The 20,845-nt window shown below is 53.3% G+C and overlaps 10 protein-coding genes across 12 annotated transcripts; 5 read left to right on the forward strand and 5 right to left on the reverse strand.

Moving 5' to 3' along the window:
- Positions 1-669: 669 nt before the first annotated feature.
- On the reverse strand, positions 670-1,119 carry LMH87_001744 (uncharacterized protein; the record flags this gene model as incomplete). The annotated part of the gene is made up of 1 exon (XM_056193072.1): positions 670-1,119. One exon carries the CDS (start codon positions 1,117-1,119, stop codon positions 670-672), a length of 450 nt encoding a protein of 149 aa, XP_056050145.1.
- An 898-nt stretch (positions 1,120-2,017) lies between these two features.
- LMH87_001745 (uncharacterized protein) lies at positions 2,018-2,899 on the forward strand (the record flags this gene model as incomplete). The annotated part of the gene is made up of 1 exon (XM_056193073.1): positions 2,018-2,899. One exon carries the CDS (start codon positions 2,018-2,020, stop codon positions 2,897-2,899), a length of 882 nt encoding a protein of 293 aa, XP_056050146.1.
- A 1,200-nt stretch (positions 2,900-4,099) lies between these two features.
- On the forward strand, positions 4,100-5,254 carry LMH87_001746 (uncharacterized protein; the record flags this gene model as incomplete). Its single annotated transcript, XM_056193074.1, has 4 exons — positions 4,100-4,630; positions 4,692-4,818; positions 4,879-4,956; positions 5,028-5,254. 4 exons carry the CDS (start codon positions 4,100-4,102, stop codon positions 5,252-5,254), a joined length of 963 nt encoding a protein of 320 aa, XP_056050147.1.
- Positions 5,255-5,260: 6 nt separating this feature from the next.
- On the reverse strand, positions 5,261-6,133 carry LMH87_001747 (uncharacterized protein; the record flags this gene model as incomplete). Its single annotated transcript, XM_056193075.1, has 2 exons — positions 5,261-5,997; positions 6,064-6,133. The coding sequence occupies 2 exons, from the start codon at positions 6,131-6,133 to the stop codon at positions 5,261-5,263; spliced, it is 807 nt and encodes a 268-aa protein (XP_056050148.1).
- Positions 6,134-7,125: 992 nt separating this feature from the next.
- LMH87_001748 (uncharacterized protein) lies at positions 7,126-7,635 on the forward strand (the record flags this gene model as incomplete). Its single annotated transcript, XM_056193076.1, has 3 exons — positions 7,126-7,185; positions 7,274-7,385; positions 7,439-7,635. The coding sequence occupies 3 exons, from the start codon at positions 7,126-7,128 to the stop codon at positions 7,633-7,635; spliced, it is 369 nt and encodes a 122-aa protein (XP_056050149.1).
- Positions 7,636-8,128: 493 nt separating this feature from the next.
- Positions 8,129-10,051, forward strand: LMH87_001749 (uncharacterized protein; the record flags this gene model as incomplete). Of its 2 annotated transcripts, XM_056193077.1 has the most annotated exons (2): positions 8,129-9,648; positions 9,725-9,812. In XM_056193077.1, the coding sequence occupies 2 exons, from the start codon at positions 8,129-8,131 to the stop codon at positions 9,810-9,812; spliced, it is 1,608 nt and encodes a 535-aa protein (XP_056050150.1). The 2 variants fall into 2 exon arrangements, with proteins under 2 accessions (XP_056050150.1, XP_056050151.1); XM_056193078.1 differs by having other exon boundaries at positions 8,129-10,051.
- Positions 10,052-10,172: 121 nt separating this feature from the next.
- On the reverse strand, positions 10,173-11,444 carry LMH87_001750 (uncharacterized protein; the record flags this gene model as incomplete). Its single annotated transcript, XM_056193079.1, has 1 exon — positions 10,173-11,444. One exon carries the CDS (start codon positions 11,442-11,444, stop codon positions 10,173-10,175), a length of 1,272 nt encoding a protein of 423 aa, XP_056050152.1.
- A 428-nt stretch (positions 11,445-11,872) lies between these two features.
- On the reverse strand, positions 11,873-13,918 carry LMH87_001751 (uncharacterized protein; the record flags this gene model as incomplete). Its single annotated transcript, XM_056193080.1, has 1 exon — positions 11,873-13,918. One exon carries the CDS (start codon positions 13,916-13,918, stop codon positions 11,873-11,875), a length of 2,046 nt encoding a protein of 681 aa, XP_056050153.1.
- Positions 13,919-14,510: 592 nt separating this feature from the next.
- Positions 14,511-15,827, reverse strand: LMH87_001752 (uncharacterized protein; the record flags this gene model as incomplete). Its single annotated transcript, XM_056193081.1, has 4 exons — positions 14,511-14,965; positions 15,105-15,462; positions 15,517-15,621; positions 15,681-15,827. 4 exons carry the CDS (start codon positions 15,825-15,827, stop codon positions 14,511-14,513), a joined length of 1,065 nt encoding a protein of 354 aa, XP_056050154.1.
- Positions 15,828-17,282: 1,455 nt separating this feature from the next.
- LMH87_001753 (uncharacterized protein) lies at positions 17,283-19,040 on the forward strand (the record flags this gene model as incomplete). 2 transcript variants are annotated; one of them, XM_056193083.1, is made up of 3 exons in its annotated part: positions 17,283-17,734; positions 17,816-18,200; positions 18,255-19,040. In XM_056193083.1, 3 exons carry the CDS (start codon positions 17,283-17,285, stop codon positions 19,038-19,040), a joined length of 1,623 nt encoding a protein of 540 aa, XP_056050156.1. The 2 variants fall into 2 exon arrangements, with proteins under 2 accessions (XP_056050156.1, XP_056050155.1); XM_056193084.1 differs by lacking the exon at positions 18,255-19,040 and having other exon boundaries at positions 17,283-17,681; positions 17,816-17,848.
- Positions 19,041-20,845: the final 1,805 nt, after the last annotated feature.

Genomic DNA, 20,845 nt, shown 5'->3' on the forward strand with positions numbered 1-20,845 from the left:
AGACTGAGGCCGCTGATGTGTGTTGGAGTATTCAGCCTAGGTACGGAAACACGCCTACGTTTTTGCGAGGTGTTCCCTATAAATTAGCGCAGTAACAGTGGGTTCCGGCCTGTAGCGCAGTAAGTTTACAACGGGCACCGACGCACTCACTCCCATAGCGTTCGCGTCAGCTGGAAGCTTGACCAGTTGTGACGCTCGAAACTAACTGAAAGTACGGGGTTTATGACGTTGAGATTTTCCCCGACAACAGTGGAAGCTCTCCTCTTGAATGGGATCTTGTGGAGGAGGCACATGTTTCAGATTGTCAAAGTCGGAGCCGGGGTAAAGCAGACAATAAGAGTAACACAGGGAGACTCCGAGCACTAATTAATTAATGTTCGCGGCGCAAAATTGACCTTGTTCGATTTTGCTATACTCATGAGAGAGCTACTTAATGCCATATTGAATGCGGAAACGCGGTGCACAGACACTCAACTTGTTCAAGCGGTCGCGAACATTATTTGGTACTTGGTTTTTGTTTTGCCTCGCCAACAGCATTAATTTGTTCTGTCAACATTACTTTCTGTCAACTCGGTCTACTCACTCGAAAGTGGAATTCCATTTAACACGGCAAAAGGAACTATGAAGTACTAGTGCGTCGCCTCTCCTACTTCTTTTTGCCTCCGTCATTTAAAGCGATGAACGATATTTTCCAGCCAGGATTTTCCGGTTCACTTCCGCCTGATCCTTGTCGTCTGGTCCAAATGCCTCCGGAGGGTCCACGCCGTCGATTCTCCACAACGCTGCTGGCCCTTCCAGAACTGCGTACTCGAGATGGATCCCCTTGTCGGTAGTAAAGGGCATCATGACGCGGTCGATTCCCTTCTTGATATATTCCGCGTGTTCTTTTTTTCCGTCCCAGTTTCTCGCAACGTGCGCGACTTCGATCAAGACGAAAGGTGTAGAGTGCAATTTGCCACCTGTAAAGCTATTTTCTCGTTCCATCGAAGTAAAAAGCGTGTGGACGTAAAATGCGGGAAGACCGGCTCGACTGTAAAACTCGGTCGCTCCTCTGGCAATAGCGGCCTTGTCCTGGTCCGTGAAAACGCCAGTGCTGTGATAAATATTCCAGAAAGGCATAGTGGCGGCCAAAAACAGAGAGGAAGGGTTATGATTTTGTTTCGAAAACGAAAAGCCTAGCCCGGTTCGTACGGCAATGCGAATGCTTGGATAGCTAGGGCTCGAGGGCGGATAAAAGGGCGTAGAAACTTTGATGCAGTGGCTTAAAGTAAGCTATGAATGGTAGCTCTGTTGATAACCTGCAGACCGCGGCGCAAAGTAATCAGTGAAGAGCCAGTGAACGTAGAAGAAGTAGTCCGTAGTGTGAAGTTATGCCGGCAGCGAGATGATACGGTGCCACAAGTATCAATTGTAGGAAGACAGCGAGATTACAAGCGCGCCAGGAAAATGAAGTCGAACCTTTTATCACAAGGCATCTTGTGTAGCTTGAGGTTTCGATTACACTGTAATGGCCGATCCTGGTGAAGTTAAGGGACGGACAGCTGTGGCGTATAGTTGCGGACCTTATGCGGACCTAGTGCGGGCAGATGCGGGCAGATGAGGGCAATGGCCGTTGGTCAATACACTGCCACCTCTTCTCTCGCCACGCCACTAGTCTGCTTAATCAGGCAAGTACATGTAGCTTATTGATGTTTCAGCCATAGATCACGTAAACGTGTCCGTTTAGGATTCGATTGCCGCCGCTGCAATCGATGAGACGAGCGGTACGGACATTTAAACTGCTATATAGATGACAGAGTTAATGAAATGCTACATATCGGCACGGTGAAGGGTATGCCGAGATCCGAGGCTTCTTCCGACCTCATATACTCACTGCTTTCATCTCACAAGTTATACTTTTTGCGATGGTGACTACCAACTGTCAGTCGTCTTGAAGTATCGCTGTTGTTTTTTCTACCTTTCACAATTTACATCAGACACCCAAAAAAGAAGATAAAATTCGTCATTTAAAAAAGAAATGTCTGATTTAAGGTCTGCTGTATACGTCGCACCTCCAATCCCACTTCAGGCTGCAGATCCGGCAGCGAAGGGAGGTGTCTGGTCCCCCATTTCCTGCACTCTGATCTACACCTCCACGGAAGCCGTCTTGGTAGACACTCCGATTACGATCCAGCAAACCAACGTCCTGATTGCATGGATCGAGAAAATTGCACCAAAGCGAAGTTTGACACACATATACATAACGCACGGCCATGGAGACCATTTCTTTGGCATCCCGCTTATCCTCAACCGCTTTCCCGAGGCAGTTCCAGTGGCTACGCCGGCCGTCATCAGACACATGGAACAACAAATCGAGGAACAGGTATTCTCTACAATGTGGAGATCTCGTTTTCCTGGACAAATCTACGAGCCTCAATCCACTGCATCTATCAAGCCTCTCCCAGAAGATAACAGATTTCTGATAGACCGTCGGTATGAATTGCAGGCCATCGAGGTCGGCCACTCTGATACCCACGACTCCACCATCTTATGGGTGCCCGATCTCAAACTTGCAGTGTGTGGGGATGTTGTCTATGGCCAGGTGCACCAGATGCTTTACGAAGCAAATACACAGGCGAAGCGTGAGGCCTGGATCAAGGCCATTGGGGTTGTGGAGGATCTGAAGCCATCCTACGTTGTCGCTGGACACAGACAAGCGGAAGAAATCGATGGCGTGTGGCACTTGGCGGCGACCAGGAAGTACATTGAGGATTTTGGAAAGGCGCTGGCGAAGAACCCCAAAGATGCAAAGGAGCTTTTTAACGAGATGGTCAAATTATATCCTGACAGGTTCAACCCAGCCGCACTGAAAATGGGTTGCATCGGTGCGTTTCTTATTCCGAAAGAAGTCCGTCTCTAGGTCAATGTCTGGAGAACTCGAAGCAATGTCATTTAATTGTCGCTAGTTATAGCCCACTGCAATCATGAGCTGCCATGTACTTAGCACACTGCCGCAGTGCAGACAATAGGATATTCAAATCTCGGCCATAATATTACACCTCACATGGCTCTAATTGACTGTGTGATGGGTGAGCCTCCCAGGCCTTACTCACTGCGTTGCCAGTATACAAGCTAGTACCCTGACGTGCTCACTTCAGGGTTGGAGGACCGCAAAAATGCAGCGCAGAGGTTATGTTCTCCGCAGTGGACGCGCAGGATACTTAGCGAGACATGAAATAAAAAAAAAGAAAAAGAAAAGGATTCGTACTTGAAAGATGAGCTATCATGTCGATAAATTTCTGAAGCAATCATCTTGCGGTGATCATAGGCTTTGCACATGAGCCTCAATCTGCGCGCACACCACTCTGCAGCTTTTGCGCCGGCACGAGCCACTGTATACACACGCTGGAAGGACTAGACATCAGTCTTCATGTCCATCGCTGCGACTCACAGATACGAAGCAAGGCATCCATCTCCTCACGGTCTGAGCAATGTCGAATACTGACCTCCACAGTCAGCTGCATGAGTTTCTCGAGCCCCTTGACAGACGTAGCAGCTCTTTTGCCTAGCAGCAGCACCAGGGAGAACGATCACGGAACTTATTCGCCAGCCTCCACCCCTGCTGCGGATCTCATGGAAACGTGCACAGCTTCTCGGCTGCTCCGCATGATTAGTTAGTCGGTTAGCTGTGTCTAGGCACTCACGCAAGCTAGATGGGCACCTAGCGATAAATAGCGGTGTTGCCGCCTGAAGCAGCCCCCTCCCCCCCCTCGAGCTTTTCTTTTCGTGTTCATCCATGTTGGTGCTGCCTCCGGCTGATTCGGATTCCACGACATCTGCGGGTGACGAAAATCTAGCCCGATTCAGAAAGGCGCCCAAAACCCGTTGAACCCACTTTCTTGATGACAGGATTCTAACCGTTTTGGGCGGTTTGCAACTTTGGAATCAGATGGTTGATGGAATTGCCGCCTTGTCTGGTCACTGGCGAACATGTCGTAGCATGTAGCGAAAAAAAGTATAAAAAGAACGTGTTTCCATATCTTCTGGGTAGATTTTAATCCAGTTTACTTTACCGTCCAGACAAAGAAAACTTATATACTTTCCTACAGATTCGTTCAAAATGCCGTCCAAGCAAATGATTCAGACCTCTGAAGCGATTCTCGAGAAGCATGGCGCCGCTCTCAAGGGCAAGACCATTCTCATCACTGGCGTCGCCGCCGATTCCATCGCTGGCGAGCTCGCCGTGCAGCTGAGCACCGTCGGGCCCAAGCTGCTCATCCTCTCCGCGCGCTCAGAGTCTCGCGTGGAGCCCATCGTCGCCAAAATCAAGGAAAAGGACGCCGCGGTCGAGACTCGGTTCTTGAAGATGGACCTGGCCGATCAGAGCGAGATACGGCGCGCGGTGGCCAGTCTATCCGACGTGGAGGCGATTGACCACGTCGCGCTCGTCGCGGGGCTCATGGGGCCGCCGTACAGCAAGACCACCGATGGCGTCGAGTCACAGCTGGCGGTAAACTATGTGGCGAATTTCTTGCTAGTGAATCTGCTGAGAGGCAAGATTGAGAAGGCGGGACGGGGGTCGTCGGTGGTGGTTGTCGCGAGTTCGGCTGTCCGGGGAGGCAAGATGAATTTTGAGGACGTGAATTTTGAGGCAAGTTTGATGACATCATGCCTGGCTCTTCATGAACAGCGATTGCTGACAGCACATATAGACGCCTGGTTCGTATAAGCCGATTGTCGCTTACGGCCAGTCCAACGCCGCCCGAGTCATGTTTGTGAAGAAGCTGGCGCCGCAGCTCGCCAGCAAAGGCGTGCGTGCGTATAGCGTTGACCCAGGCGGTACGTGAACAAGACTTGATACCATTTTACCCTGGCACAATCTGACACTTGCATTGGTAGCTGTTTGGTCCGGCCTTCAGCGACACTTTACTGACGATGACCGTGCCTGGATTGCCAAGCTGAGGTCTTCCGGGGGGAGTACGTACCGACCCACTGGCGTTCAACATCAGCCATTTCAGTAGCAAAGACGCAGCTGACAAATGATTTAGAGCTCAAAGATCTCGACGGTAGAGAGTACGATGTTCCTCCTTGGACAAGTACCTCGGAGGGTGCAGCGACAATCATCACCGGCATGGTAGATCCGACCATTGAGGACTCCTCCGGCGCATTCCTGCACAACAATGCTGTGGCGGATGAGGAGCTGCACTCTCACATCGTCGACGAGAATAACTGGACCAAGCTCTGGGATCTCACCGAGAATTTAATTCGCGTATAAGTTGTGTCACATAGCTTCCGGTAGCTTAGCCTCAGTTCTGAATCCGAGCCTCAACGGCCTCGCACATCTCTTTGCCCGCCAGGAATTTGTCGATTCCAAAACATCTGTGCATCCCGCCAGTAGCCACTGCCACTTTTCCAGGATGGCTTCTGAAAGCTCGTACGCCGTCGGATCCCAAGACTCGCCCCAAACCACGAGGCCGGCCTGGTGCTCGCTGCCGTTTCCAGCACCAATGAATAAATCGTGGCATAGCTCGTCCTCGTCGTACACAGCAGCGCCCAGCAGTAGCGCGTCTCGCAGCGACGGCATGGGGCAGAGATCGACCCAAGGATGGTGGACAATCTGTCGCTGCAGCGCCGTCGGCCGCAGACTCGGCGGAAGGTCGCCGGCGCCAAAGCCAAACGTAGCAGGCCCGATCACATTGAACGGCGATATAATATCCTCGCGCAGCAGCTCCATGGTCAGGCCTAGGTACGTCGCGTTGACCAGCATGGCCTGGTAGATGTTGTACCGTGTTACCGATACCAGGGCCTCGGCGTTGAGGCTCTGCTGCAGAAAGTTGTGTGCGACAGCTTTTCTCAATTTCTCCAGCGAGCGATTGCGGTCCGATGCCACGCGCTGGCAAAGATGCGCATGCTTCTCACTCGTTCTGGCGCCGCCGGCCTCTTGGGCAGCGGACGCAGAGTAAATGATCCATTTCTGAGCAGGGCCTTTGGCGTTTGCTTCGTCGGCCAGGCGCTTGCCTGCGCAAAGGTTAGATCATGGCCATGTTGACTGTGTGCTGCTCAGTGGAGATAAACTGGACTAACGCCGGGCTTGCTGGTTCAGACGGTTCTGCCGCCTTCTACGCTCTGTCAAGCTTTCCTGCGCGGTCTCCATGACGGGACGCTCGATAGCCTAGGTCGCTGGGGTGCTGCGCAAAAGTTGCTACTGGATGCGATGAGAGTCCTGCAGCATGTTTGACAGTAAACGGTTGTGACGGAGAAGGCTTTGATGAGCACCACCAAGACTTCGTGGCTCGTCTCCGCACATGGGTAGATTCCGCTCCACCAAGGTAGTGGAAGATGGACTGTGGCAAACTCAAAAATATGTACAAACTTTAGCCATTGAAAATAAGGTTAACGCCACTATACTAAGGGGCTTCAACGAATACAAATAAACAGCCTTCTTCTCTCTATATGTTAAAGAGACACTTATCAGGGCATATACTTGATACTATAATTCTACTACTTATTCTATTACATATTTCTTCATTCATCGTCTACGACAGAAAAATGATGGACTTATTCTCCGCCACATTTTGAGAAATAACATAAGCTGCAGTATTCCCGATCGCCTTTTTTAAACAAAACACTCAGCACTCTTTTTGCAGATTGCGTTACTTGGGCCTTTGATTTATTCTCAATACTCTTATGCAAAATGTCCTTTATTCAGTTGTTGGTAGCCAATATATCTTGGGGTATTGCGTGTACAGTATATGTCAAGCTGCAAGTGCTGTACTTTGATTCGCGGCTTACCCGCTCGTACATGATCGCGTCATCAGCTATGGTATAGTGAACATTAGTCGAGGCATCGTTTATCAAACCCCCCAAAATGAAAAAAAAAAAAACCCCTAGAAAATCCGTGATACTCCAAACCGAAAGAAATAATCTCACTGCCTTTGTTGTCATCTGTTGAATGGTCTGGCGCCGTCGGGAACGGAGTTTTGGATCACCGTTGGCGTAGGCGCTGCGGCCGACGGACCCATCAGTAGGTACCTAGCCGAGGCCTACTGCCCGCGCCGCATATATCATCTCGGCGCATCCCATCTTCCCCGGGGCGAAGCTTTCATCAAGCTCATCAAACATTCATTTCGCAGAAACGAATTCATCATGCCTTCTGCTCTCGAAGTGACCGCCGGCGCCTGGCTGCTGACCTCGATCGGCCACACTGTTTGTGCACCCGTCCTCCGCCTCGGACACCCTGGATACCCCTGACGGGCATCGAGTTCTCAACATGCTAACAACGACGCTTGGACAGGTCAACGGCCGAGACTGGCAGTCGCACGCCACCATCAAGGCTCTGCCCCAGGAGCAGAGGACTTGCGCGCGCTCTGGCTGGTACCAGGGCAGCGGCTTTCTCTTCATTGCCTGTAAGGGACATGTTCCGTGTTTGACGTATTCAATTCTGACAAAAATCGCACAGCTCTCCTCAACTACTACTGGTCCAAGAACCCAGCTGTGCTCCAGGACCCGATCCAAAAGGCGATTGCTGGTCTCTTCAGCGCCATTCTCGGCGTCAGCTCCGTCTTCTACGCTGCCAACGGCGTCACGGCCAACTCTGTCGTCACTGGTCTCATTTCGGCGCTCCAGGCTTACGCTGCTTTCAAGGCGGCCAACTAAATGTTCGAATACCCTTGATAATTCAATATATTTCAGTCTTCAAGTCCGCGACAACGCCTCCACTGCAGGGATGTGTGACGTGTACGCGACTGAGCATGGCCACATCCATCAGAAGCTGCCCCGTGCTCAAAGATTAGACGCCAAAAGCAATTTGCCTCTGGATTTCTCAGCATAAAATCGGGCTTTAGTCTCCGAATAATAGTCACTCGAGACTTGCGCCGAGTCCTTCTCTCCACAGCGGCTTGAATCTTCCCGCAGGTCGCAGCTTTTAGCGCCCTTCGCCCCTGTAAGCCTTCTGAGTCACCACTCAAGGCCCACTGTAACGCCTGCCTTGCTCGCTGCTTAGTGCAGACCGGCGTTCTGCCTGTGACAACATCGGAGCATCAGATGAGAAAAAGTTTGCAGTCGTCCTTTGTTAAAATGGCATCGAGTCCAGCTTCCAGCACGTTGGTCCAAAAATCATGAACATCTAAAATATTTCAATCAATTTACTATGGACGCTTTGCCAGACATGGCGCCATTACGCCTCGACAGTCCGGCAAGGCTAGACACTCTGCCCATCGGAGTCTTGCGTAGCATCTTCCAGCATCTCAACACGGCACAAAGCCTGGGCCGGCTGGCGAGGACATCAAAGGTCCTCAGGGATATTGTCGAGCACCACGGATGGAACACCTTTGTGCGCGCCCATTTCGGATACCTCGATTTGCCACCCGGCAACTGGAAGTCGGTGGCCAAGCGCCTGACATGGCAGACCCGGGCGTGGGAGCGTAGAGCGTTGTTGCTCTCATCGCTGGTATCGTCAAAGAAGCTGGCGTCGCAAAGCAACAGAGGTCGAGGAGTGCGCGGTGGCCGTGGTGGACGCGGCGGCCGTCTCGCGCAGACGTTTCCACCAAGCGTTTTCGTGGATGCCGCGTCACACATGAAGGGGAAAACCGAGGAGGAGCTTGTCGCGTGGGGGATTGGCGAGGATGTCGTCGTGCGATGGCGAGAGCTGCGCTATTCGGCACCAAAGAAGGAAAAATGGACTCAAGTTATTGGCCAGGCGACGGGGTTCAAGGCTGGCCAGGATGACGTCTCGGCGCTTGCTCTTGTCAAGGACGCGGAAATCGATAAAACTCTCATGATGCTTGTCGGCAGAGCCAGCGGATACCTGCAACTGATATCGACACACCAAACCGACTTGGGGAGAACGATTGGCTGGCTCCAGCCCGAGTCTACTGAAGACGAAGCATCTGGTGGCCAAAATGACATCCAGCATATTCATGTCAACATTCCACAATGTTCTGCTGCGGTAGCCACCAAGGACAGCATACTATTCTACCCGCTACCCGAACAATGGCCTGATCCGGATGACTTGGACTTGGATGAAGCTGGAAACCCGGCCGAGTACATGATCCACCCTGTGGAAAGATGCGACCTAAAGACCATGGAGGGCTCCTCCAGCTTTCGACAAATTCGCCAAGTTCACCACATGCAAAGCGGAGATGTCGCTTTTGCGTTGAGCGGCACGGCAGAGCCTCTGCGCTTTCTCACCAGAACGCCTGCCGGAACAGCCGTCACCAATGCGGCGAAGATGCAGGCATCGTCACGCTGCGCCGACTCGTACATCTACACCGATCGGCAGCTGCAAACATGCCGATGCATATTGCCTCTCGATACAGCCTCCATCCCTGGCGGCTCTGCACAGACCATCCTGAGCTCTTACGACGACGGCACAGTCAGACTGCAAGACTTGCGCACGCCCACTGCCATCGACACCATTTACCAGGACCACTTTGAGCTGACCACGCCCACCGGCCCGCTCCTTGCCGACGGCATCCATCGCTTCATAGCAGGAAGCGCCCGTACCTCGGTGATCAAGATTTTTGACTACAGATGGACCAAGAGCTACTACTACACCGATGCGGTGCCCTGCAGTGACACGCCGCTCGGCCCGGCTCCCAAACCCCTGACGTGGAAGGCGACGCCGCCAATTACACCGCGAGAGCGCTGCTGCTACATGTCGGGCAAGGAGTGCGCGCGCCACATGCTGGCCAAGACGGACTTTTACAGACCCAACTGCAACATTTACCTGCCCAACATCTACCAGAATGCGTCTCCCGTGTATTCCTTGGCCAGGGCATCGCCGACCTCGCCTACTATCTATGCGGGTCTGTCGGGCGAGCTGGTCACGATGAGTCTGCGCGATCAGGTGGCGGCGGAAAAGGAGACGCTGTTTATGCAGAAACGAAACAGAAAAGCGCTCGCTGGGTATTCATACCACGAGTCTCTGACTAGTCTCGTCGAAACAGGAGATGGCATTGCGTTAAAGGACATAAGCGAGAGTCAGCGAGTGCCTGACGTTCGCAAGCATGGGCGGGACCCAGCCCAAGTGGCAGCACAAGAATTCAGTCGTCTAGACGAATGGCTGATGTAGATTTTTGAAAGAGGACCAAGATGGGATTCAAAGTGATATACGAAAAAGCGCTAGGGGAAAACCAAGACAAACATAGATATACAAGCAACACATCGTTATACGCCGCCCTTTTTGTAGACGTCTAATTCAACCACTCATACTCGGGCAGCACATGCTTCTCCGCGCTTGAAAACGCACCCGCAAAGAACTTTTGCGCCAGATCCAGCACCCGCGTCCAGCACACAAACTGAAAGATGCGGTTCCGCAGCGCAATCCCCCACGCCGTCTGCGGCGCCATGACGCTCCAGAACAGCGGCGACACCGTTTGCATGTCGTCAATCAGCGGCCGCATCGCCATCTCGTACGCCGCCAGCGCCGCCCTGACGTCCCCCGGATGCCTGGCCACCTCCCCCGCCAGCACGTACGCGCCGGCCATGGCGAGCGTGGTGCCGGTGCCGCTGGCCGACGCGTAGCCCGCGTCGCCGACGAGCGCAAAGTAACTGCCCCGGGAGAGCGTCTCCGTCTTGACGCGCACCATCTCGCTGGCGTAGAAGGCGTTCGAGGCCATCATGTGGTCGAGGATCTCGTCGGTGCGCCAGCCCGCGCCGCGGCAGCGATCAGCGACAAACTCGCGCAGGGCGGCGTCGCCGCGCTGCTGGGCGGCGCGGAAGGGGCCCGTCAGGTCGGGGGTGCTGGAGGCGGCGACGCTGAAGAGCACGCCCTTGGAGCCGCCGTCGGGCCCGGGGCCGAGGCAGATCATGCGCCCGCCGGGTGCGCTGTACGACAGCCCGACCTTGCCACCCTCGAGGAGGTCCTTTTCAATGTCAAAGTACGCAGCCCAGTGGTTGGTCGTGACGACATGGTCGCGGACGCCGCAGCCCAAACCCAGCGCGCGCGTGCGGGACGTGGCGCCGTCGCACGCCACCACCAGGTCAAACTCCTCGGCGGCGCGCCCGTTCGCAAACTCGACCACCACGGGGCCATTCTCGCCATCGTCCCCCTTCGGTGTCATGCCCGCCAGCTGCTCGCCAAAGACGTACCGAACATCCTTGTCATCTTTGGTGTAGCTGTAGATGATTTCCGCCAGCTTGCCGCGGAAGATTTCGTACTCGGAGACGAGGGACTGCTGCTCGGGGTCGCCGGTGGCGGCGATGGCGCCGTATGACCGGCCGCGGGCGTCGACGAAGCTGATGCTGTCCATGGTGGTGGTGGCGGTGCGCACGGCGGCCTCCATGCCGGGCATCTTGCGCATCACCTTGACGCCGACGGTGCGGATGTCGACATTTTGGCCCGTGAGGCGGAAGGACGGGAAGCGCTCGATGACCGTGACGAGCGCGCCGGCTTTGCGGAACCAGTACGCGGCCGAGGTGCCGGCGATGGAGGCGCCGACGACGAGGACTCGTAGTTGAGGCATGATGGGTGAGTGTGTGATGGGTGAGTCTGTAAAGTGTGTAAGAGGAGTGGCGCAGTGGTATAAGTGACGAGTTAATGTATTGCGTGAATGTGTTATTGGGTGTGTAGATGATGTTGTTGCTGATGTTGAAAGAAATATTCGGTGAGGTACAAGTCAGTTATTTATATCACCCTTCGGGAATCAATTTTCTGCAAGACGGCCGAGTACGCAGAGAATCTCGGGCGACGAACCGGGGTCTGGCTCCGGGCGGTTCGCTAGCTTCGGCCGGAGGCCACCCGACCTTCGGACCAATCAGAGGCCGCCATTCGCCGGCAGCTTACTCCCGGACGACAATGTATGACATCAAGGTTGTCCGCAACGAGCAATTTGACAGGCCATGCAGTTTTTGTAAAATGAGGTGTGCATCTCTTGTTTTTACATGATGCCGATTACTGCATGCCACCACGAAGCAGACCGTCCCAAAATGACCAGTCCGCATCGTCAATGTTAAAGTCGAACGGTGACTCGGAGGAAGCACCGCTTGACCAGTTGAACATGTCCGTGTCCGACGAGCCGCCAGGCGTTGACATGGCCGCCAATTGAGCCGCCCTTCGCTGTCTTCGTTTCTCCTGCTGTTCCCGCAGCGCTGCGACAAAAGCCGGCTGCAAGCCCTGGCTCTCCTCTCGCTGCTGGTGCGCCTCCCACGCAACAAGTGTGAGCTTGCGAAAGGCCACGTTGATAGTCTGCTTGGAGTGGAGCATCTCTTGATGATTTTGATATACCTGCGCCATTCGTTCCCACGCTGAATTGACATCGGCGGCTGAAAACACGGTCGGTTCCTTCCACAGGCCGTTGAGCACAAATGTAAGTGCATCCCACATTCCCCACAGGAAAAAAGACTGCGTGAGCCATCGAAACTTGGATGTTCCTGCTTGCGTACAGACTGCATTGTCTGTATCCAAGATCCTGAGTGCAAGATGCAGCGTCTCGCGCTTGTCTGCATCGGTCGCCGTCTTGTTGCGCATCTTGCAGAGTCTTACGCGCAGCCTCATGGATAAAATGCCCGATCTCGCCAATGCCATGGATAAAAAGTGCAGCGGATTAATGACATCGCAGTATCGTATGTAGTTCTCTTCAACTTCGCGCTCCGCTTCCTGAATGGTCTTTTCAGCCTCGGCCGCCTCGTCGAAATTGCCTCCCATCCCGCCGCTTTGCATTTTGCCCGTCTTCACAAAGGTCTTGCCGATGCACGTCCTCGACAGCCGAAACATCATGTCCGTGGCGCCTTTCTGCTCGACTGGCATCTCAGTCATGCCCGGCCAAATCTGATCATCGTTGATGTTGAGGGGCTGTTGCACATCCCACGTATCCGGCAGCTGAGTGACTGCCGTCCCGGCCATTTGGCTGGCGATGCCATCGAGAGAGAGAAGAGGATAGAAAAGACGACGTCGGATTTCTGTGTCGAATGGGGCGAGGCCGAGTTTTGTTCCGTCTCTGTGTAGGCCGATGCGCTGACCGATTCGGACGGCGGCACCCGTGAGGATCCAGTGCGTATGTGCGTCATATGTGTAGCGGGCCGGCAGAAGAAACAGAACAAAGGCTTGTAGGATAGTCAAGTCGGTGGTTTTCAGAAAAGAAGCATTGACTAGCGCCTGGCGAGTGGCAAAGTGAAATGAAGAAAGCAGCTCTGAACGCTGCTCGCCCAATCTTTCGACAACTTCCTCGTCTGCCATAGAAAATACGGCAAAGTGGTATACAGAAAATGCGAGGCATTCATCCCGGGGCTCGGCACGTTGAGGGTCTCGAGAAATCCGTTCTATGGCTTTGCGCGTGGATGGCACGTGGAGTACCTTGGTAATGGGCTCGATATTCTCCGCATATGCATCCCAGAGAATCATTGCGGCCTCTTCTGTCGGGTGATAGTGCCCAAGTGCTTGACGCGTGCCGACCAGGGCATCAGACAGCGGATCAGAAACGGCAAGGCCGCGCATCTGCGTTGCGACTTGACCGTAGCCAGCAGGATCGTCCTCCTCATCAGATTCCAGCTGGCCATCTCCGACGCCGATATTGCGCCAGAAGCTCCCGTCTACGTATCTCGATTTTCCTTCATCCGCAATCACGGCACCGCCATCCGGCCCCACGCTCGCGTTCCAATGAATCGAAATCGGCTCCTTCGGCGTATCGCGGACCGACCCGCTGGGCGTCGCCATGCCGGCATTGGTAGCGTCAAGCAAGCCATGCTGCTCCAAGAGGCGCTCGTATCGCGCGAGCTTGTCGAGGACCTCTCTCGTCACCAGCCTTTTGCCGCCGCGTGGTGGCGGCGCCTCGTATACACACTCTACGCCGCTCTTGCGACAGGCGGCGCACTCGGGCACCGCCTTGTCGCACTTGACCTTGCGCCGTCCGCACGCCTGGCAGGAATAACCCATGATGCGCTGGGGTGGGGGGCCAGGCTTACGGCTCGTCGGCGCTGGCGCGATGGTGAGAAAATTCATCGTCTGCCCTGTTGTTCTCCCGCAGAGCGGGTTGCACGATTGGGGTCGTGCCTGTCTTCACTTCTTACTTCCTGGATTTCGTTCGTTTGTAGAATGGATTTTTTTTCCCTGGAACAGCGGAATGGATCGAAAGTGTGCTGGCTGAGATGATGATGTAGATGATGTATGCTGCTTGAACTCTTTCTCCACTCGAACAGACTAGGCGCGCTTCTGGCAAGCCACAGCAAGCCAAGCATCTCCGAATAGCAATGGGGAAATCGGACAACGTGACGGAATGTGAGGGGGGTTTCCGCAGGCATTGTGCCTGCATTGAAATAGTGCTACGTGTTGAGTATGGAAGTCAAGCGCATCGAACCTCCACCTGAGATCCTGAGCCTTTATTGTGATATAAATATTGACAGTTTTCCACGATGCGATGCGACGCTAGTCTTTAATTATCTTTACAAAGCCAATATTACTGACAAAACAGGAAACCTCCACCGGGTATATGTCGTTGTGCTTGCTGCTCAAGCACTGAATTCCATTTATGTAAGCAACGCTGTAACAATTCTTAGCTTCCTGGGCTTTCGTGAACTGCCGCGGGCTTTCGAGGCTATCGCTCGACTGACTTGTCCTCTTCATAGCGAACCACGAACTCTGTCGTCTTTTGGATAAGCAGACGTTCCCACGTATGCGTCTGCAGAAAGGTAACGTCGCCGAAGGTTGGATCCCTCGCGCGCGGCGGCCGGTTCGCAGATCCGTGATACGGCCGGCTTCTGTCGTCTCCGTCACTATCCCCTCGCTTGCGGGTCATGACTTTATCGGGCTCTGACAAGATGGATCGCTCCGACGAGCCTTGATGGGGTCGCCAGTTGGCTGAGTCGTCCTCCACGTCTAGCTGGCGGTTTACGCGACGGAACATCTCAAGCTTGTAGTAGGGGTCGCCTGACTCGGCGCTGCGGCCGTAGCCAAACTTGGGCTGGTCGAACACGGTGAGGAAAGGCTTGAGAGCTGTGACAGAAGTGGCAATGATAGAGAAGTGCAGGGCACCGGCGGTGAGAATGGCAGCTATGATGGTCGAATGGTTCATATCGCTGTTTATACTTGGGGCAAGGTAGTAAAGACGCATCGTGACAATTGGAAATATCCTGCAAGGCGGTTAGTAGGGATCTTTTGCAATTGAGAATTGGAAGGACTTTCAATAAACGAAAGCCAAATGCAGCGATGATAAAGATGCGCCTATTCTGCTGCATCTGTAGCGACATGACGAGATGAATGGCGAGCGCCCATAACGCAACTTCAACAGCGAGCCCGGTGGCTTCCACACCAATCCATCGCGAGAACATGGTACTTTGGCCGTCAGCTGCCAGCCATGGCCTCATGTAAGGCGGTCGGATAGCGACTACAAGTAGAGACGTAAAAGTCCATGCGCCCGACAACCATGCCATCGCTCTTGCTCGTCGTGTATAAGGTCCTTGCTGGGCTATGTGCTCAATACTCAAGGCGGATGCGACCCTCGTGGTTCCAACAGAGATAACATAGATATAGTGCGCAGCGTAAATGTACTATCAAAAATTGTCAGGCGTATCCCTCGCCGCGTACAAGTCACTGAGTAATACCTTGTGAATACTGTGCAGAGCGTCTGTTGACAGGCTCTCGCTTCGCTTGCCGTAGCCCTTGTGGACGGCAGTGTACATGATGCCCTGACCAACGAAGGATATCGCCTATTGGAAGTTAGACGCTTCAGCCATTTCAGACATTGCATAGACCTGTTTCCACTTACGAGAGCGCACGTTACAACCACGTCGTCCGAGGCGGCCGTCTTGACACGCAGTCTCCCCCATAGCCGCACACCGTAAAAGAGAAGCGACCAAGTGAGGAACATGATCATGGCCAATTTGAGCCATAGCCCGTGGTCGTCGCCAGCCATAGCTAGCTAGCAAGACGTAGCAAGCAGCATTCGCTACTAAAAGAGTTACAATTCGACTTGAGCGCGCCTGGAGAAGAGTTAAAAAGTGCAAAAGGAGGTTTGCTTGAAACGCAAGGGAAAGAGTAGTCGCATAGAACAAATATCTCGCATATACTCCAGCCAACAATGGCAACCTCACTCTGGTCGGTCCAAACGTCGTGGCGTGCCTGCCACTGGTTCAGCTAGGAGTAACGACTCCGTACTCCTTACGCATTTTGCGCTCTGGTCCAATGCGCCCGCACAGCGCACCAAGCCTTGGTTGCCAACATTGCCAACAAATGTTCCAGTCAGGACCAGGGGGTTCAGCCAGATGCTGCGACAAGCAATCCCGGCTTCCAACAATTCAAATAGCCCCTGGTGTATCACAGTCCAGCCTCGTCACAGTGAAAGCAGCCGGGCGTTACCGAGCGTTTTTCCCCAGGTGGTTGGCATGGTAGTGTGCGCATTTGAGGGCGCAAGGGTCGGCTCATGCCGCAACTTTCGGCAACGCTTTATCATCGGACATCGCCCTGCGGGCGATGCCAATCATCAAGACCCGAGGAACTTTGCCTGAGTTATTTCTAGATCCAGAAGCCTTGACCAGCAACCCCTCAGCCAGTTGCTCCAAGGTTCAAGGTAACGCAGGAACTTTTTACATGCGCTGGTGGGATTGCTGGTGAAGTTTGCTATGTCTTTGGTGATTGAACATGGATGCCTTGCTTCGATCTTGGTGTCTGACATTTCACATGGCCCCATTTAACTGCTGGTGGTTAATTCAGCTCAGTCAAAATTCATGAATATCCCTACGAGGTAGAATGCAGACGGCATCACAACGGCTCTGAGCGGAAGCGGAGGAGCAGGTTGAGAGCTAAATTTCGTTTTATATCCCCGTCGTGTGCGAGGTTTCTAAAGAACTTTAGCACTGATTTTACTCCCCGGCTTGGCGGTGCAACGCTGAGACAAGACGCGTCGGCTTCATAATAATAAGACAAAAGTTCAACGCCGCCCGCGCTGCCGCCCGGTATTGCTTGAACAGGGGTCCGGACGATCCTTACCAACAAGATGAGGGTTCAGAGAGGCAAACAATTGTGCCAACGACGTATTTGAGAGATGAACGGGCGAGGCAGACGCTCGTTGGATGTGCTGTGCAACTTGTCTTAGCCTGCGTCTCACCTACTAGCCTTGTACGTGTTTTGGTACAGGCAGGGCGGTAGCTGCAGTCGAGCCTGAAGCAAAAGGCCCAACCACGATGGACCAAGTCCGGCGTTACATTACCACCATGCAAGTCGCCGTATGAGGCTGGTGTAGCACAGGTATTTAGTATGGACTTCTAAGCCAGCCCGACCGTGCCTTGGGCTCCTGCCAGCGACATCTTACTTTTCTTCTACATTCTCTGGGTTGTCTTATCAGCTTCTCGCGCTTCCTCACGACCTCAAAATGTCCGCGTCGGCATCCGATTCCACAAAGGAGGCGTCCACTGCCTGTAAAGATGGTCCCGTCGTGCGCATCACCGCCGCCGACGGCGGCGAAATTTGCGTCGACGAGAAGGGCAACGATCCCGTGCACAAGTCCACACGCGGAGATGTTGTAGCCATGCAGCGCATGGGACGCACGCAGGAGCTCGTGCGCCACTTCCGCACGCTCTCCATGATTTCATTCGTCGCGTTGGCCACTTCGGCATGGGAGACCACCATCTTTACTCAGGGCTTCAGGAACGGCGGCCGCCCAGCTGTCCTCTACGGCCTGCTCTGGTGCTTCGTAGGCTACATTCCCATGTACCTGAGCATGGCTGAAATGGCCAGCATGGCGCCGATCGCCGGCGCGCAGTACCACTGGGTAAGTGAGTTTGCGCCGGCTCGATGCCAGAAAATCCTTAGCTACTTGACTGGGTATGTCGCTTTTCGTATCCGCGCGGTTGATTGGGGTTGCACTCATTCCTATGCCGTATTTTGCTGACAAAGAGTGAATAGCTGGGTATCGACTCTGGCATGGCAGTCTGGTAATGCAATGGGCATGTTCGAAGTAGGAATAGTCATCCAGGCCATCGTCACAGCCAACATGGAGTACGAAGCGCCGAGGTGGCATGCTACTGTCATCAACATTTCATTCACCTTGTTTGCCTTGGCTGCCAACGTATTGGGTTCACGCGCTCTGCCATACTGGCAGAATGCAGTGTTTGCTTTTCATATTCTCGCTTTCGTCGCATTTCTGACTCCGATATGGGTCAACGTACCCAGGGTCAGCCACCACGACGTGTGGACTCTTTGGGAGAACCGCGGTGGGTGGTCCTCCATGAGTTTGGCAGTTCTTGTCGGTCAGATGCCTGGCATTACTGCACACGTCGGTATTGACACAGTAAGTTGACAAGTCTGTTTGCATATATTGTCGAGCCCCTCTAACCTTTTCCAGGCTGCCCACATGTCTGAAGAAGTCCGAGACGCAGCCAAGACAATACCTCGAATCATCATTATTGGCTTCCTGATGAATGCGGGTCTTATTTTCCTCACACTCCTTACGTTCTGCTACCACATCATCGATATCCCAACCGCGCTCGAGGACCCTACAGGGTATCCGGGCATCTGGGTGATCCGCCAGTCAATGGGCCAGCCATGGCTCAACATCTTGCTCGCCGTCATTCTTGTCCTCGAGATTTTTGGAGAACTCGCTTACTTTGCTGCAGTCAGCCGCGATCTATTTGCCTTTGCTCGTGATCATGGACTACCTTTTTCTAAGTGGTTAGCCAAGGTTGACTCAAAGCGCCAGATTCCGAAAAATGCCTACATATTTTCTGCCGGTTTCAGCATTCTTCTTAGTTTCATTTATCTTGTTAGTGATCTCGCTTACTACGGCGTCACTGCGCTCTGCACCGTCGCATTGCTTCAATGTTACCTTTTCAGCATCGGCTGTATTATGTGGTGCCGCATCTTCCATCCCGATACGCTGCCGCCAGCCCGCTTCTCCCTAGGTCGCTGGGGTCTCTCTATCAACATCGCCGCCGTATTTTTCTCGTTCTGGAGCTTTTTCTGGGCCTTCTGGCCGGAAGAGTACCCGGTTACCTTGGAGGTATTCAACTGGGCGTCAGCCATCTTTATCGCGACTTTGCTGCTGGCCTTGATTAATTATATCTTCGGCGGCCGTAAGAAGTACCAAGGTCCTGTTGCACTGGTAGCAGGCCGCAAACTTCGCGCGGAGTAGAACAGCTGCACCGCGGTTTCCTCACATGTTGTTAGCAACTCGATAATCATGAATACACGAATTTGCTCACGAAAGAAAATATCTCTCCCAAATTAATACATCAATTGTACATCTCTTGTAACGAAGTCGTCCACAATGCGATGGCAGCCAATTGCCCTTGTGTCACATGCGCCTGCAGGAAAGCCACAGCGCCGAATTTACGCAGAGTAGGCAGACATTGACGACAGGCAGCCACGGCGCACAATTTTCGACCAATGTTGAACTACTTTAAAATAAAAGGACTTCAGAAAAAATACAGCTAAATATCATCTACTATATAGAGCAATACGGTAGACGAAATGCGCGAAGCGTCTCTGGCGCACCTCCCAGACGACATCCTAAACCCGATCAGCGAGTGACTTTCTTGTCCTAGGGACGTCTATGAGCTTGTATTGACCAGCCGCCACTTCAGAAATGTATTTGAAATTTGCCTTTATAGACTAGGCAGCAAGCTGTCACGCTATCTAGGGTGCAGCGGACACGGCGGCGACGCATTAGGCTGGGCAGCCTGCCAGGATGACTTGCGCGTCGCGCAGCGTGCCATTGTCGCGGGAGTGAGGATAGACCCTGTTTTCAAGCCGTACTACGAGTTCATGTTGGAAGCTGACAGGCAGTGGCTAAGCGAAGACGACCGAAAGGAAGTTCAGTTTCCAAGGGGAACGATACTGATCAGAGATAAATACAAGGACAAGGCCACAACTCTCATGCTGGCAACTCGACACAGCAACCTAGCCATGGCTCGCCTTCTCATCAATGCAGGCACGGATGTGAGTCTTGAGCCATGTTGCGGGCGCACCAAAGGCCGTTGCCATTGAGGAGAAAAATCTGCCCATGGTGCAGCTCCTGGCAGAAACTGGGCGCATCGATTGGAATGCGACCCACGATTCTAATCTGCAAGCGCTGGGTATAGCTGCGGGATTGTTAAGTACTTGAATCCAAACCTTACCAGCACCGATGAGTGGTTTCCGTGGCCTTTTGCCCACACCGCTCTCTCCCTCGCTCGCTTTCCAGCATCGGCGCTCCCAAATTTCTCGACATACTCCTGGCGCATCCCGATATGGCTCCCACAGCGTACATGCTGTGTGCACCACTGCGAGGGCTCGTACAGAGCGACGATTTGCCTCTTCTCAATATTGTCCTCACGCACAAGGACACTCATCTTTCCCCGAGGATGTACGTGACATGATTGAGATGGCCACCGACCACAACTGCGACGACATATTTGAGTTCCTGAAAGAACGATATTAAAGAGCGGTTCCTAGAGCTAGAGCCCGTGACACTGACGCATGAAGAGGAAAACGAGGAAGTGGCAACCTCTGTGCTACAAAGCAATCCCGACGAGAGCGGCCTGAACTAGCCGCCCGGTTAGTGTTTGTGGAACAAAGAACGGAAGGGTTCTAAGCGTCGCTCGTACGCTGGCTTTACCTGTACGCTTGTTCCTGAGGGCATTTTTGTTTTTTTTTTTTCAGTTGTCAGCGCGGCCTTTCCCATCCACTTGTTTGTGGAAAGTAACGTTGTTGCTTGGTTAGAACACAAAGACAAGCGCACAAAAGCGCATGGGCGCGCAAAAGTCACACTGTCTTTACCTTTGTATATTTTCTAAATCGCGTCGAACGTATGTTCGAAAGTCCTGAAAGGAAAACAAACTGCACAAAGTTTTGTGACCGTCAGCTCGTAGTAACACAGAGAGGAAGAGGAAGCTTCATCCTACAAAGGCAATGGGCCTTGTGTCGACTTTCACCCCCAGCCGCCAACCGCCAGCTATA

The sequence above is a fragment of the Akanthomyces muscarius genome, chromosome 3 (assembly GCF_028009165.1).
Source record: "Akanthomyces muscarius strain Ve6 chromosome 3, whole genome shotgun sequence".
Lineage (NCBI taxonomy): Eukaryota > Fungi > Ascomycota > Sordariomycetes > Hypocreales > Cordycipitaceae > Akanthomyces > Akanthomyces muscarius.